The sequence below is a fragment of the Myxocyprinus asiaticus genome, chromosome 9 (genome assembly GCF_019703515.2).
Source record: "Myxocyprinus asiaticus isolate MX2 ecotype Aquarium Trade chromosome 9, UBuf_Myxa_2, whole genome shotgun sequence".
In the NCBI taxonomy this organism is placed as follows: domain Eukaryota; kingdom Metazoa; phylum Chordata; class Actinopteri; order Cypriniformes; family Catostomidae; genus Myxocyprinus; species Myxocyprinus asiaticus.
Genome location: NC_059352.1, coordinates 5,820,493 through 5,837,834, shown reverse-complemented (window position 1 = coordinate 5,837,834; position 17,342 = coordinate 5,820,493). Strand labels below are relative to the sequence as shown.

At 39.9% G+C, this 17,342-nt stretch overlaps 1 protein-coding gene across 1 annotated transcript in view; it reads left to right on the top strand.

Annotated features, from left to right (window-relative positions):
• LOC127446284 (chromodomain-helicase-DNA-binding protein 6-like) overlaps positions 1 to 17,342 on the top strand; it is a 73,482-nt gene that overhangs the window by 21,175 nt on the left and 34,965 nt on the right. Inside the window, 10 exon segments of the mRNA XM_051707063.1 lie at positions 804 to 948; positions 5,052 to 5,201; positions 5,342 to 5,407; positions 5,945 to 6,003; positions 6,438 to 6,555; positions 8,189 to 8,275; positions 8,482 to 8,616; positions 8,774 to 8,895; positions 16,616 to 16,859; positions 16,996 to 17,172. Coding sequence (XP_051563023.1) covers positions 804 to 948; positions 5,052 to 5,201; positions 5,342 to 5,407; positions 5,945 to 6,003; positions 6,438 to 6,555; positions 8,189 to 8,275; positions 8,482 to 8,616; positions 8,774 to 8,895; positions 16,616 to 16,859; positions 16,996 to 17,172 — 1,303 coding nt within the window.

Sequence of the window (17,342 nt, the reverse complement as noted above, 5' to 3'; positions counted from 1 at the left end):
TCTTAAAATAGCAGTTGATAGTGACTCAGTTTAAAGCTTAAAAAACAACACCCAAACGCATCAGAAAAGTAGTCCATGCAATTCGTATGTCGTATTTCAAGTCTTCTGAAGGAATACAATCCCTTTGAATGATGAACAAATCATGACCAACACCACAAAAATCCAACATAATTATTGATGTAATGATAGTGATTGTAACATTCTTTAGAATTTATACTTTTGTGTATCACATAATGTCATGATGTTTGGTCATGAGTCACGCAAAAACCACTAAGATTTTATGTTATTGACGTATTGTCATATTGGATTTGTGCATTGTTTACTTAAGTTGATCAGTCATTTGATGGACTACTTTTATGACACTTTTGGTAAATCAATGATTGTAACATTTTTTAGAATGTATACTTTTGTGTATCACAGAAGAAAGAAAGTCAAATGGGTTCAGAATGATATGATGTAATGACAAGAGTAAATAATGGCAGAATTGTAATTTTTGGATGAGCAATTCTCTTAAAGTTGAGATTAAATTTGGCGTCTCTTGAGTTTATCATTGTACACCGTTACATTCATCTCTGCAGTACATTGGCCTAACACAAACTTTAAGAGATATTCATCCAAACATGAAAATTCTGTAATTTAATCACCTTCAGTGCGTCCCGTCTGATTTCTTTATTCAATGTCCCAGCTACAAAAGTGAAAGAGAAAATATCTGCACTGCATTTGTACTATAAGATGGCTTTTCAACCTGTGCAAATCCATGTAGATGTAATATCGATTATGTTTTTTTAACCTGTTTTCTGCAGGGAGCAGGGTGCCATTCCTCCAGAAAAGAAGAAGAAGGGAAAGAGGAAAAGTGATGCTCTGCTGGAGCCGGTGGAGAGCGATGACACGGCATCTCTCAGCACGCTTGCCACTGGGGAGGAAAGCACTGATGCCATGGACAACACTGTGAGTTCATCTGTCCCTGTTTAAATGATTCACGTTGGGCCTGTGTGTTTTTCTTGTGCTGGTTACTTGTGCATCATAAAGCATTTTTGACACAAATGCAAAATCTTCCAGGTCTGATACAAGTTCATTTACTCACCCTCATGTTCTTACAAACCCGCAAGACTTTCTTCTGTGGAACACAAAAGGGGATGTTAGGCAACATGTTAGTCTCAGTCACCCAGCCTGAGCTCACATAAAATTCGGCAAGTGTGTGCCGATTTTTCTTCAGCCAAAATTGGTATACGTTGGCCGAATATGAAAACACTGTCTCCAGAGGCAAAAGCGGTGAGTGTTTCAGAGCATATAAACAAGTGTGACATCCATTTATATCCAGGAGAGGTCGCCAGAAGCCAGTTGTAAAAATAATTGTTTTCAGCTGAACAGGGTGGAAAACAGTGAAGAGAAATGCCTATTTTATTTAATCTACCCACCAGCAAAAACCCAAATCTAACCATAACCATTAGTAGAGACAAAATGCAAAGTTAGGTATAAAATGCAACCTCCTTATCACGCTTGTGATTGTTTATACAAACGTCATTACTTCCTCGTTTGAACGGGGATTGAAATGTGGTCTCTCATGCAACTGATGCAGTGTGCTAACAGTCGGGCCATGAGGGAAAGTAATTGTTGTTGAGCCATTCCAAATACGTCCGATGGTAGATGGGGCATGTCAGTGAGTCGGCATACTGTTGCCGATCCTAGGGTAACGGAACTTTCAGAAACAGCATGCCGAATTCCCGTGTGATCATGTTGCAGACACCATTGACTTTTATTGCATCTCTTTTCCATATAATGAAAGTAAATGGTGACTGAGGCTTCATTTCTGCCAAACATCTCATTCTGTGTTCCATGGAAGAAAGAAATTCATGCGGGTTTGGAACAACATGGGTGAGTAAATGATGACAGAATTTTCATTTTTGGTTGAATTATCCCTTTAAGCTCTATGGACAGAATCCATTGCATGCTGTTGATTACCACATAAAGTTATTTAGACTCATCCCTAAATTTGTACAAGCAAGCAAACATCTTGTTTTTAGTAAAGCACTTACAGTGTAAGTCTATGGGGCAAGGTGTTGAACTACTATTGGCGTTAAATTACAAACTGTTTTAAAAGTATAACCTATGAGAACCAACACATGAGAATAGTGTTATTATATATCACTTTTTAATATTGTCTGTGTAAAGTATATAGAAATTTTTAAGTCCTGTCATGACCATGTAAAGCCGGTAAACCATGTAAGTTTTGTAAGTTTCAAGCAAGGAGACCAGAAAGAGACGAGACTCAACTGTCCGAAAAGTAGTTTTTACATAGAAAAAAATCCACCCACAGAAATTATGTCAGTAACACACCGCCTTAAAAAGTAGCCCCACTTCAACAGGAGGATTTAGACAAATGTACCCTTGTGTGACCCCTTGTCCACATGTGTGGACATTGTATTTTGGCTTCGCTATACTCATTGCATAATTTAATTGACTTTCAACCAACTGATATCAGTTTAGAAGACTTTGGGTTGTCAGTAAAGATTTAAAATTATGACGAGTCATGTGACAAAACAACATGGTGGCGATCACAGAGGAGTTTGTGTTTGGGAGAAATGGCAACAAATCTACATCTGGTAAGAAACCTAATTATGTTTTTACATTTAAACCTGTTTGAGTCAAAAGATTAGAGTCTCTAGTTTTTTCTGATATGCCATTTTTTTGTTTCCTCCTTAATTTGGAATACCCAATTCCCAATGCGATCTAAGTCGTCGTGGTGGCGTAGTGACTCGCCTCAATCCGGGTGGCGGAGGACAAACTCAGTTGCCTCCACGTCTGAGATCGTCAACCCGCGCATCTTATCACGTGGCTTGTTGAGCGCATTACCACAGAGGCATAGTGCGTGTGGAGGCTTCACGCTATTCTCTCTCTTGGCTGGAGTCACTCAACATGCCCTGTATATGAACTCGCGACTCCAGGGGTGGTTGTCAGCGTCTTTACTCGCTGAGCTACTCAGGCCCATATTTAAAATTTGAGCGATTTACCGCGAACTGCCACACTGCTAAACACAATGGACACAATAGTTGACAACAGCACAAGGTTTTCATTAGAAATGCTATATTTACTTTGCATTTCACATTAAGAAAAAAAAAATGCTTTCAGAGGCTTTATATGGAGTTAGGATGAAAATAAGATGCATTTCGAACTGTTCTGAGACCAGTGCAGACAGACAGCACACTGGAGGTTAAGTCATTCCTTAGTTAGGGAGCAAGGGAGCATCCTATAGCTTTAATAGGCAGCCAAGTGCATTCACTCCTAACATCCGACCAAAAGTTCAGTTTCAGGCTGCAGGTCATGTTTGAACTACTCAACATATTTGGCAGACATGGGACAATGATAATCAGTACATAGATCCAGAATTTATAATGTATAATTTTATTTTAACATGGTTGACAGTTATTGGACGTAGAGCTGGGTGATTTTTTTCGATTAATTCGAATTTACGTTTTTGACACGATTTTATTTTTTAAATCTTGGAATCGAGGTTTTGCATGAAATATTAGCAGATGCTGCAGTTGGATGCACTGTAAATCCACCAATGGCTGAATATAAAAGAGAAAAACAAATGTTCGCAGCACTAGGCTTGATATCAATCTGATAAGCTAAACATGTGTGGAAATATGCGCGGCTGCGCGCTCCAACGTAACATAGGTTAACAACACGGAGACCGATATAAAAGCCGGTAATATTTCCAGTATGATTGTACAGTGTGATTGTAGGTAGACTTCGTCTGTCATGCATGTTTACACCGGCTTAATCAAACAACAACTATGTTCCGTGTAAGTTGTGTAAGTCATGAAGCACTAACCTACATTTCGTGAGATGTCAACAGAAATGTATGTGTTTATAATAATATACTTGAACATACGTGACAGTTATGGGTGCTTCATATCAAATCATGTAATGGATAGGCTATAAATGGGAGAATCATCCACATCTCCTTTTACCATGATGATTCAGATAGATTGCTAATTATTGCTTTGTACTGTGACATGTTTAAAATGTACTGCATTTATAGCTAACATTTAGGAAGCAAAGCGATCATTTTGACAAACAGCGATATATAATTTCATTTTGCTGCTCTGCTCAGCGTGTACCACTAGAGGGTGCCGCGTGCTCACAGCAATGACGTCATTATTTTAAACTGATTTTTTTGCTTCTTGTGTTTCAATTTTTCTGATATCTGGACTCTACCTGCAGGTGTTTATGGTTATACATACAAATTGATTGATATACTAAAAATACTTTCTAGATAAACATGATTATCTCTAGATATTAATTTCTAGACAACTTTCTAGATGGACTTGATTTAGATAAAAATAATACCTAAATTGGCTTTGAGGTATTTTGTAGTTTTCTTATTTTATACTATTATTTCTGAGCATATTTCTGGAAACATTATAAACATTTTGATTAAAAATATCTGACTTTCTATAGCTTGGTATTACTTAAAATGTCACAATTTAGTCCTGCTGTCCACATATGAGGACATCAATGTTTGGGAAAACAATTTGATCTAGATTTTTTTGTTTTATTTTTTATTTTTATTTTTTTTTTGTGCATGTTTTTAGGTGCTACTAGCTACAAATCAGATGGAAAATCCACACAACAGTCATGCTTGGGTCTCAGGAGGGTATAGCTTAAAGAACAGACATTTGTACTCAAGAATTTATGTTAGTGCTTTAACTAAACTTCAAGCTAAACATTTATGCTTTTAAACCATGCCCCATAGACTTCCATTTAAGTGCGGTACTGTAAATACTGATTTTCTGTTCTTTTTTAACAAACTGAGTTACGTTTTTAATTGTCTGTGGCATCTGTAAATAGTTTAAATTGCATTCAACCCAGATTATTCATTTAATCTCTTTCTTTCTTTCTTTCTTTCTTTCTTTCTATCTATCTATCTACCTATCTATCTTTTTTCTTTCTAACGTACTTTTTTCCTTCCGCCTATCACTCTATTTTTCTTTCTTTCTTTTTTCTTCCTTCCTATTTCTTGTCCCTCTCTGTGTTTCTCTCGTTAGAAGAGGCGTTCAGGGCGTCAAGTGAAGAGGCGGAAATATAATGAAGATCTAGATTTCAAGGTTGTTGACGATGATGGGGAAACCATTGCTGTTTTGGGTACAGGCCGAATTTCTGCTATGTCTTCCTCTACCCTTGCCTGGCAGGCTGAGGTAACCTTGGCAACATCTGCCATTATGCCACAACACAGACCTGCCCTACTTCTAATGGGGTGGAGCAAACACACACACACACACACACACACACACACTCACACACACAGAGGAATAATTCCCGCCTTCTCTCTTCCCAGGAACCCCCTGAAGATGAGGCTAATATCATTGAGAAAATACTGTCAGTGCGAACGGTCAAAAAAGAGGTAAAGGGTACATCCGTCATGCTTATTTTTCCTCAATTAAGATCTTAGAACAGATGTTGTAGACTCTATGAAATCAAAACTGGAGCTTTGTGGCTTTTTGTCCACGCCAGGCCATTTATATGCTTGTGAACACCTCAAATTTGACAAAATGAACTTTTAGCAGGTATACTTATTTAAAGATTTACATCTTGGGAGAAAACGGACCAAATATATCAATGGCTCATGCTTTGTCCAATACAATGCTCTCTAGAGTGAGTACCGCCCCCTAATGACACCTGCAACAGAATAGCAATAGCAAGTAGCAAATCATGGTTCACGGCTGTGACATAAAATAAAAGCTATTGGCTGTGTAGAAAATAAAGGGACAAGCTATTTGATATGTCCTGCCCTAACTTCCTTTTCAATAGGAAATATGTCAACAGTGGAAAAAAACAGCTCAAGCCATTTCATGAGGTCTTTTTTGGAATATTATTAGTTTTATCTTTTTTGTTCTGAGGTTTCAGTACGATATGAATCACAAACTCTTATTTTGTGCAGACATCTCCTGATGAAGCACCAGAAGAGTTGGAGGAGTTTTATGTCAAGTACAGAAATTTGTAAGTCTACTCATGTACTTCCTACACTCAGCTTGTCAAACTGTCAGAGCATACACAGAGCATAAATCGAAATGTTTTCTCGATCACTCATTTTTATTGTTTTATGCTTTACTTCAAATAATTTATGCATTAAATTATCCATCTGGTAGTGCGGTAATATTCCCTGCCTCATGAAATCATTTGCCCAAATTGACACTCGAGTGATTTATATGCTTTAAACAAGGCCTTCCTTTTGGTGTAGTTCTGAAAATAACAGAACTATAAAGGGAAATATAAGTATAGGCATTTACATCTTTGGAAGTGCATAGTCTAAGCATATTTTCTATGTTTGAACTTAAAATCAAATCATAACTGCTAAATGCAGACCTTTTAGAGTTGATTGTCAATGTTTTTACTGTACATTGTCAGATATGAAAGCATTTTCTCATTGGCAGCTCTTATCTGCACTGTAAATGGGCGACATTGGAGGAACTGGAGAAAGACCCACGCATTCACCAAAAAATCAAACGCTTCAGAAACAAGCAGGCACAAATGAAGCACATTTTCACGGAGGTGGGTCTGCCAGAGCATGCTTTAATTTGTTTGTAGCTCGTTTAGAGTACAAACTGGAATGCATTTGGGAAAAAATATTTTTCAATACAATGCATCAAAGGTACATTTCCTCTGTGCTTTGTAAAACTTATAACAAGAATGTAATTTAGAGCTCAAACTTGAAGTGTGTAATTTTTTCGGTTAATATGCAGAGACAGCCGTTTTTTGTTTTTGGCACCATTCTGAGTAAATTCTAGAGACTGTTGTGCATGAAAATCCCAGGAGATCAGCAGTTACAGAAATACTCAAACCAGCCCACCTGGCACCAACAATCATGCCACGGTCCAAATCAATGAGGTCACATTTTTAACCCATTCTGATGGTTGATGTGAACATTAACTGAAGCTCCTGACCCATATCTGCATGATAAGATAATCGCATGGATGATTGTTGGTGTCAGATGGGCTGGTTTGATTATTTCTGTAACTGCTGATCTCCTGGGATTTTCACACACAACAGTCTCTAGAATTTACTCAGAATGGTGCCAAAAACAAAAAACAACCAGTGAGCGGCAGTTCTGTGGATAGAAACACTTTGTTGATGAGAGAGGTCAACAGAGAATGGCCAGACTGGTTCAAACTGACCTAGTCTACGGTAACTCAGTTAACCGCTCTGAAAAATTGTGGTGAGAATGCAGATTGGTGCTGTTTTGGCGGCACGAGGGGGACCTACACAATATTAGGCATGTGGTTTTAATGTTGTGGCTGATCTGTGTATGTATGGTCAAAGATGCCTGTGCAGTGCATGAATATATACAAAAATAATCCCAAATAGTTCAGATGGGTCCCATTTGGTGTTCAGGAATAGTGAGGCCACCGTAGGTCCTGCTCTCTCTCTAAGTATGAACTGAGCACCCAGTGGGCGGGGCCAAGGGTGTAATGATTTAAAGTATGCGTTGATGTTTTTTCACTGTAGAGGCGGTCATGAATGAATGTTCCATTAGTGACATAGGGTAGTCACGGAAGAACAAGGCGTTTTTGCATCTTGGTTTCAATAAATGCTTTTATTGCATTGGGGATTAAGTTTTGAGTTCTGAAATTTACAGTTTGTTTTATAATCAAGGAAAATTATACTCCTCATGACATGACCCCTTTAACATTGACTGGAAATTTGTGGGATCATACATCCTGATCAGAATGTGAAATGCGGGTGGGCTCTTTTTATAACTACTACCTAATACTTAAGTAGTCTTTAAGTATTACCTTGGAAACTGCCTAGCCACACCCTAGCAACCACTCAAAACACCCTAGCAACCACCTAGAAACACCCTAGCAATCACCCAAAATACCACAGGAAAGCCATAGCAACCATCCAGAACACCCTAGCAACAGACTAGCAATTGCAGAACATCGCAGAGACATTGGAGTCGGCTCTTTTGACTTGGGGCAGTGTACTGAGGCCCTTGGTGGGAAATTGTGGTGGCGAGTTTTGCAACGGCAAGCACGACTCACAGTTTCTTCATGCGTCCTGTTATTCTTGCAATTTTCTTTGATGATGCTAGTGGCACAGAAATTACACAACCTTTAAATCAATGGTTTTAAGAACATAGGCTGCTTGATTGTCTTATCTTGCCTTGTCTTATCTTTCACCTCAGCCGGATGAAGACCTCTTCAATCCGGACTACATCGAGGTTGATCGGGTTTTAGAGATTGCAATCACTACAGATACAGAAACAGGAGAGGTGAGACACTTTTTAAGTGATCTCTTGAAAACAGTATTTCCTAACTTTGACATGCTAGTTGTGGTGCCAGTTTTTGATGACTTTTGATCTACATTGATCTTTTTAAATCCACATGACTATTAACTAGATTGAACATTAAAAACCATGTGATATTTGATGTGATGTTGTCTGATCTACTCATATTTTGTTTGTTTGCATGTTACTAGGAGGTTACACACTACCTAGTGAAATGGTGCTCCTTGTCATATGAGGAGAGCACTTGGGAGCTGCAAGAAGATGTTGACCCTGTAAAAATTAGAGAGTTTGAAGATCTCAAGACAATTCCAGAAATCAAACATGTGGTGTGTCCTCAAATGTTCCCATTTGTTCTTATAAGATGAACTGTTCTTCTGTGTTTTATACTTCCATTTATTGCTTTAACTATTTTGTTATTCTGCACCATGTTTATCTTAAACTAGAAGAAGAGATGGCAGCTCTGTTCTCTCTGTTTTAATATAGGAGAGGCCTCTACCAGAACAGTGGCAGAAACTGGAGAAATCTAGAGGCTATAGAAATGGAAACCAGCTTCGAGAATACCAGTTGGAAGGAATGAATTGGCTACTTTTTAACTGGTACAACAGGTGAAAAAGACTTTTATTATCAGGGTTTTAAAGGTCTAACCAAAACCTTGATCCTATATCAAGGCTTTAAGACACTACTTGACTAATGACACGAATATACTCAAATTAATTAGTACAGTCATATAATGTTTTTATTTAGATTATCTCACTTCATTATAAACAATGTTCTTGTTTTCTAAAAAAACAAGTAAAAAACATGTTTTACAAACTGTAGGACACTGTAAATATTAAATACAATTTTATTCTTGGCAATATATTAAAATTAAGGCTGTCGATTATTTAATCGAATTAATTACATGATGAGCAGATTAATCGCAATTTATATTATATAAATATTTGCTGAGAAATCCCCTCAAATAACAATAATTCAACATATGATTAAATAATTATTATTAATAGTTATATTTAAGTAATCACAAATAATATGTATGTGTATATATATATATATATATATATATACACTATATTGCCAAAAGTATTCGCTCACCCATCCAAATACAGGTGCATCTCAATAAATTAGAATGTCGTGGAAAAGTTCATTTATTTCAGTAATTCAACTCAAATTGTGAAACTCGTGTATTAAATAAATTCAATGCACACAGACTGAAGTAGTTTAAGTCTTTGGTTCTTTTAATTGTGATGATTTTGGCTCACATTTAACAAAAACCCACCAATTCACTATCTCAAAAAATTAGAATACATCATAAGACCAATAAAAAAAACATTTTTAGTGAATTGTTGGCCTTCTGGAAAGTATATTCATTTACTGTATATGTACTCAATACTTGGTAGGGGCTCCTTTTGCTTTAATTACTGCCTCAATTCGGCGTGGCATGGAGGTGATCAGTTTGTGGCACTGCTGAGATGGTACGGAAGCCCAGGTTTCTTTAACAGTGGCCGTCAGCTCCTCTGCATTATTTGGTCTCTTGTTTCTCATTTTCCTCTTGACAATACCCCATAGATTCTCTATGGGGTTCAGGTCTGGTGAGTTTGCTGGCCAGTCAAGCACACCAACACCATGGTCATTTAACCAACTTTTGGTGCTTTTGGCAGTGTGGGCAAGTGCCAAATCCTGCTGGAAAATGAAATCAGCATCTTTAAAAAGCTGGTCAGCAGAAGGAAGCATGAAGTGCTCCAAAATTTCTTGGTAAACGGGTGCAGTGACTTTGGTTTTCAAAAAACACAGTGGACCTACACCAGCAGATGACATTGCACCCCAAATCATCACAGACTGTGGAAACTTAACACTGGACTTCAAGCAACTTGGGCTATGAGCTTCTCCACCCTTCCTCCAGACTCTAGGACCTTGGTTTCCAAATGAAATACAAAACTTGCTCTCATCTGAAAAGAGGACTTTGGACCACTGGGCAACAGTCCAGTTCTTCTTCTCCTTAGCCCAGGTAAGACGCCTCTGACGTTGTCTGTGGTTCAGGAGTGGCTTAACAAGAGGAATACGACAACTGTAGCCAAATTCCTTGACATGTCTGTGTGTGGTGGCTCTTGATGCCTTGACCCCAGCCTCAGTCCATTCCTTGTGAAGTTCACCCAACTTCTTGAATCGATTTTGCTTGACAATCATAAGGCTGCGGTTCTCTCGGTTGGTTGTGCATCATTTTCTTCCACACTATTTCCTTCCACTCAACTTTCTGTTAACATGCTTGGATACAGCACTCTGTGAACAGCCAGCTTCTTTGGCGATGAATGTTTGTGGCTTACCCTCCTTGTGAAGGGTGTCAATGATTGTCTTCTTGATTGAACTGTCAGATCAGCAGTCTTCCCCATGATTGTGTAGCCTAGTGAACCAAACTGAGAGACCATTTTGAAGGCTCAGGAAACCTTTGCAGGTGTTTTGAGTTGATTAGCTGATTGGCATGTCACCATATTCTAATTTTTTGAGATAGTGAATTGGTGGGTTTTTGTTAAATGTGAGCTAAAATCATCACAATTAAAAGAATCAAAGACTTAAACTACTTCAGTCTGTGTGCACTGAATTTATTTAATACACGAGTTTCACAATTTGAGTTGAATTACTGAAATAAATGAACTTTTCCACGACATTCTAATTTATTGAGATGCACCTGTAATTGAATTCAGGTGTTCCAATCACTTCCATGGCCACAGGTGTATAAAATGAAGCACCTAGGCATGTAGACTGCTTCTACAAACATTTGTGAAAGAATGGGCCGCTCTCAGGAGCTCAGTGAATTCCAGCGTGGTACTGTGATAGGATGCCACCTGTGCAACAAGTCCAGTCGTGAAATTTCCTCGCTACTAAATATTCCACAGTCAACTGTCAGTGGTATTATAACAAAGTGGAAGTGATTGGGAATGACAGCAACTCAGCCACGAAGTGGTAGGCCATGTAAAATGACAAAGCGGTGTCAGCGGATGCTGAGGCGCATAGTGTGCAGAGGTCGCCAACTTTCTGCAGAGTCAATCGCTACAGACCTCCAAAGTTCATGTGGCCTTCAGATTAGCTCAAGAACAGTGCATAGAGAGCTTCATGGAATGGGTTTCCATGGCCGAGCAGCTGCATCCAAGCCATACATCACCAAGTGCAACGCAAAGCGTCGGATGCAGTGGTGTAAAGCACGCCGCCACTGGACTCTAGAGCAGTGGAGACGCGTTCTCTGGAGTGATGAATCACGCTTCTCCATCTGGCAATCTGATGGACGAGTCTGGGTTTGGCGGTTGCCAGGAGAACGGTACTTGTCTGATTGCATTGTGCCAACTGTGAAGTTTGGTGGAGGGGGGATTATGGTGTGGGGTTGTTTTTCAGGAGCTGGGCTTGGCCCCTTAGTTCTAGTGAAAGGAACTCTGAATGCTTCAGCATACCAAGAGATTTTGGACAATTCCATGCTCCCAACTTTGTAGGAACAGTTTGGGGATGGCCCCTTCCTGTTCCAACATGACTGCGCACCAGTGCACAAAGCAAGGTCCATAAAGACATGGATGAGCGAGTCTGGTGTGGAAGAACTTGACTGGCCTGCACAGAGTCCTGACTTCAACCCGATAGAGCACCTTTGGGATGAATTAGAGCGAAGACTGCGAGCCAGTCCTTCTCGTCCAACATCAGTGTCTGACCTCACAAATGCGCTTCTGGAAGAATGGTCAAAAATTCCCATAAACACACTCCTAAACCTTGTGGAAAGCCTTCCCAGAAGAGTTGAAGCTGTTATAGCTGCAAAGGGTGGGCTGAGGTCATATTAAACCCTATGGATTAAGAATGGGATGTCACTTAAATTCATATGCGTCTAAAGGCAGATGAGCGAATACTTTTGGCAATATAGTGTATATAGACACAGTGCATTCAGAAAGTATTCAGACCCCTTCATTTTTTTTTATGTTGCAGCCTTATAATGATAAAGCAAAAACCAGATTTTTTGATAATTTTGTAAATGTATAAAAAATAAAAAAATGAAAAATCACATTGACAAGAAGTATTCAGACCCTTAACTCAATACTTAGTTGAAGCACCTTTGGCAGCGATTACAGCCTCAAGTCTTTTTGTGTATGATGCGACAAGCTTTGCACACCTGGATTTGGGGATTTTCTGCCATTCTTCTCTGCAGATCCTCTCAAGCTCTGTCAGGTTGGATGGGGACCGTCGGTTGACAGCCATTTTCAGGTCTCTCCAAAGATGTTCGATTGGGTTCAAGTCCGGGCTCTGGCTGGGCCACTCAAGGACATTCACAGAGTTGTCCCTAAGCCACTCTTGTGTTATCTTGGCTGTGTGCTTTGGGTTGTTGTTCTGTTGGAAGATGAACCTTCGGCCCAGTCTGAGGTCCTGAGCTGGACCAGGTTTTCATTAAAGGAATCGTTCACCCAAAAATTAAAATTGTCTCATTATTCACTTACCCTGATTCCTTACCAGATGTGAATGACTGTCTTTCTTCAGCAGAACTCATAGGAAGATTTTTAGAAAACAATATAGCTCTGTCAGTTTTTTTATAATGAATGTACACGGCTGCCAGCACTTTGACGGTCCAAAAGTCACATTTAGGCAGCATAAAAGTAATCCATGCGACTCCAGTCGATCAATGAATGTCTTCTGAAGCAAATCGATATGTTTGTGTAAAAAATAAATAAATCATTAAAACATTATTAACTTTTAAAAGGCACTTCCTGCCAGCAGCTAACTCGAAGCGTGATGTAAGCGTGTCGGCGAGTTCACTCGAGAATTCGGAAGCGGCGCATATTTACAACAGAAGAATGAACATCACGCGAGTGTTCGGCTATTTCAGACAGCATCAGAGACCTGGATGGAAGCGCAGATTTAAAGTTATAAACATTTTAATTATTGACTTGTTTCTTACATAAACTTATCGATTCACTTCAGAATACATTCATTGATGGACTGGAGTCATGTGGATTACTTTTATGCTGCCTAAATATTTACTTTTGGACTGTCAAAGTGCTGGCAGCCGTGTACATCCATTATAAGGACCTGACAGAGCTCTATCTTCTTCTAAAAATCTTCACTCGTGTTCTGCTGAAGAAAGACAGTCATACACATCTAGGATGGCATCAGGGTAAGTGAATAATGAGAATTTTCATTTTTTGGTGAACTATTCCTTTTAGGATATCTCTGTATTTTGCTGCATTCAGCTTTCCTTCAACCCTGATCAGTCCCCCAGTCCCTGCCGCTGAAAAACACCCCCACAGCATGATGCTACAGTACCACCATGCTTCACCATTGGGATGGTATTGCGCAGGTGATGAGCGGTGCCTGGTTTCCCTCAGACATGACACTTGGAATTGAGGCCAAACAGTTCAATTTTCGTTTCATCAGACCACAGAATCTTGTTTCTCACAGTCTGAGAGTCCTTTAGGTGCTTTTTTATGTGTCTTGCACTGAGCAGAGGCTTCCGTCTGGCCACTCTGCCATAAAGCCCAGATCGGTGGAGTGTTGCAGTGATGGTTGTCCTTCTGCAAGTTTCTTCCATCTCCACACAACCAGAGTGACCATCAAGTTCTTGGTCACCTCTCTTACCAAGGCCCTTCTCCCTCAAGTCCTGGTTGTTCCAATCTTCTTCCATTTAAGAATTATGGAGGCCACCGTGCTCTTTGGAACCTTCAGTGCAGCCGGAATTTTTTGTAGACTTCCGCAGATCTGTGCCTCGACACAATCCTGTCGCTGTGCTCGTCAGACAGTTCCTTTGACCTCATGGCTTGGTTTTTGCTCTGATATGCATTTTCAGCTGTAAGACCTTATATAGACAGGTGTGTGCCTTTCCAAATCATGTCCAATCAATTGAATTTGCCACAGGTGGACTCCAATCAAAGTGTAGAAACATCTCAAAGATGATCCAGAGAAATGGGATGCACCTGGGATGAATACTTATGTTAATGTGATATTTCAGTCTTTATTAATTTATCACAAATCTGTTTTTTGCTTTGTCATTATGGGGTATGAAGTGTAGATTGATGCGAAAAAATAATAATTTAAAGCATTTTAGCATAAGGCTGCAACATAAACTGTGAAAAAATTAAGGGGTCTAAATACTTTATGAATGCACTGTATATACACATATAATTTGCAATTAATATATTATTACTAACATTAAAAAGGGGAGTTAAACATTGATGAGGCCATAAAAAAAGTGGCTTTAGAATCCAATGTGTTGTTTATTTCCATATTATTGAACATAAGCCAATCATTGGCCTACAGTTCACAGCAATCCATTTTGCAATTGAATACGTCAGTCAGTCCGAGATCAGGTCGCTGTGTCTAGTTAAACGTAGTTTAGTATTTAGAAAAACATGTCTTGAGATCCCCAAGTTCAGATTTGCGCTCCATCAAACTGTTTTTTGAACTCAAGACACGTCCTCGTGTTGTGCTGTGTTCTGAAGGGTTGGTTTGTTGCAGTATAAGCTGCGTGTTGCCTATACAGCTGAAATTTCACTTACTGCCCCCTGGAGAAAACAGGTGGTACTTCAAGCTTGAATTGCTCAGGAATCTTCCTTATTACGGTCCGGGGTCATGAATAATTTTAAAAGACGGCCCTAATTAAAATAATTTAACGCAGGTAGTGATTTTTGTTAACACAATTGAACTAGTTTAATTTCTTGCATTTAAATGCAAATAAAGCTGTTAATAGCATTGTTATACATACATATTAACTTTGGCAATCCTAATAAAAACAGATAATAAACTCAGCAAAAAAAGAAACATCCTCTCACTTTCAACTGCTTTTATTTTCAGCAAACTTAACGTGTAAATATTTGTATGAACATGAAAAGATTCAACAACTAAGACATAAACTGAACAAGTTTCACAGACATGTGACTAACAGAAATGGAATAATGTGTCCCTGAACAAAGGGGGGGGGGGGTTAAAATCAAAAGTAACAGCCAGTATCTGGTGTGGCCACCAGCTGCATTAAGTACTGCAGTGCATCTCCTCCTCATGGACTGCACCAGATTTGCCAGTTCTTGCTGTGAGATGTTACCCCACTCTTCCACCAAGGCACTTGCAAGTTCCCGGACATTTCTGGGGGGAATGGCCCTAGCCCTCACCCTCCGATCCAACAGGTCCCAGACGTGCTAAATGGGATTGAGATCCAGGCTCTTCGCTGGCCATGGCAGAACACTGACATTCCTGTCTTGCAGGAAATCATGCACAGAACGAGCAGTATAGCTGGTGGCATTGAGGGTCATGTCAGGATGAGCCTGCAGGAAGGGTACCACATGAGGGAGGAGGATGTCTTCCCATTGCCTGCAATGACAACAAGCTCAGTCCGATGATGCTGTGATACACCGCCCCAGACCATGACGGACCCTCAACCTCCAAATCGATCCCGCTCCAGAGTACAGGCTTCAGTGTAACGTTCATTCCTTCGGCAATAAACGCGAGTCCGACCATCACCCCTGGTGAGACAAAACCACGACTCGTCAGTGAAGAGCACTTTTTGCTAGTCCTGTCTGGTCCAGCGAAGGTGGGTTTGTGCCCATAGGCGACGTTGTCGCCTGTGATGTCTGGTAAGGACCTGCCATACAACGGGCCTACAAGCCCTCAGTCCAGCCTCTCTCAGCCTATTGCGGACAGTCTGAGCACTGATGGAGGGATTGTGCGTTCCTGGTGTAACTCGGGCAGTTGTTGTTGCCATCCTGTACCTGTCCCGCAGGTGTGATATTTGGATGTACTGATCCTGTGCAGGTGTTGTTACACATGGTCTGCCACTGTGAGGACGATCAGCTGTCCTTCCTGTCTCCCTGTAGCACTGTCTTAGGCGTCTCACAGTATGGACATTGCAGTTTATTGCCCTGGCCACATCTGCAGTCCTCATGCCTCCATGCAGCATGCCTAAGGCATGTTCACATAGATGAGCAGGGACCCTGGGCATCGTTCTTTTGGTGTTTTTCAGAGTCAGTAGAAAGGTCTCTTTAGTGTCCTACGTTTTTATAACTGTGACCTTAATTGCTTACCGTCTGTAAGCTGTTAGTGTCTTAATGACTGTTCCACAGGGGCATGTTCATTAATTGTTTATGTTTCATTGAACAAGCATGGAAAACATTGTTTAAACACTTTACAATAAAGATCTGTAAAGTTATTTGGATTTTTACAAAATTATCTTTAAAATACAGTGTCCTGAAAAAGGGACATTTCTTTTTTTGCTGAGTTTATTAATAATACTAATAATCAGAATTTGATTCTGCAAAAAGATGCTCATGTGACCAATTCCAAGTCCGTTTATTTATTATTGCAATCTTGATATAGGAAGAACTGTATTCTGGCTGATGAGATGGGGCTGGGGAAGACCATCCAGTCTATCACGTTCCTGTTTGAGATTTTCCTCATGGGGTTGAGAGGACCCTTCCTCATCATCGCCCCTCTCTCCACCATCACTAACTGGGAGAGAGAGTTCCGCACCTGGACAGATATGAACGTCATCGTTTATCATGGCAGTCAGATCAGCCGGCAGATGATCCTGCAGTACGAGATGTACCACCGAGATGAACAGGTGAGTCAGACAGACAGATTAGGGAAGAGTTTTTAAGTTAGAGAGAGGCATTAATACAGTGATTTTAGGTGTAGTTTATATTTGTTTGTACTGTGCATACAATTTGTTTCTCACAACCGCTCTCTTGCTCCTTCAGGGAAATATAGTGCTTGGCGACTTTAAGTTTCAAGGAGTGATCACTACATTTGAAATGATAATGGCAGACTGTCCTGAACTGAAGAAGATTAACTGGCGCTGTGTGGTGATCGATGAGGCTCATCGCCTTAAAAACCGCAACTGTAAACTGCTGGAGGGGCTCAAACTCATGAACCTGGTTAGTTTAAGAGACTTGCACTGATGCTTGTTTGGTTATTGTTTGCTTCTGTGTGATATTGTTAAATTTGTTAAGGCATGTTCACACCAAGTCCAGTGCAACTAAGTGACATGAAAGTGTAATTAAAAAAAAAAAATGTAAAGTTAAAACCAGTGTGGGGTATTAATGGT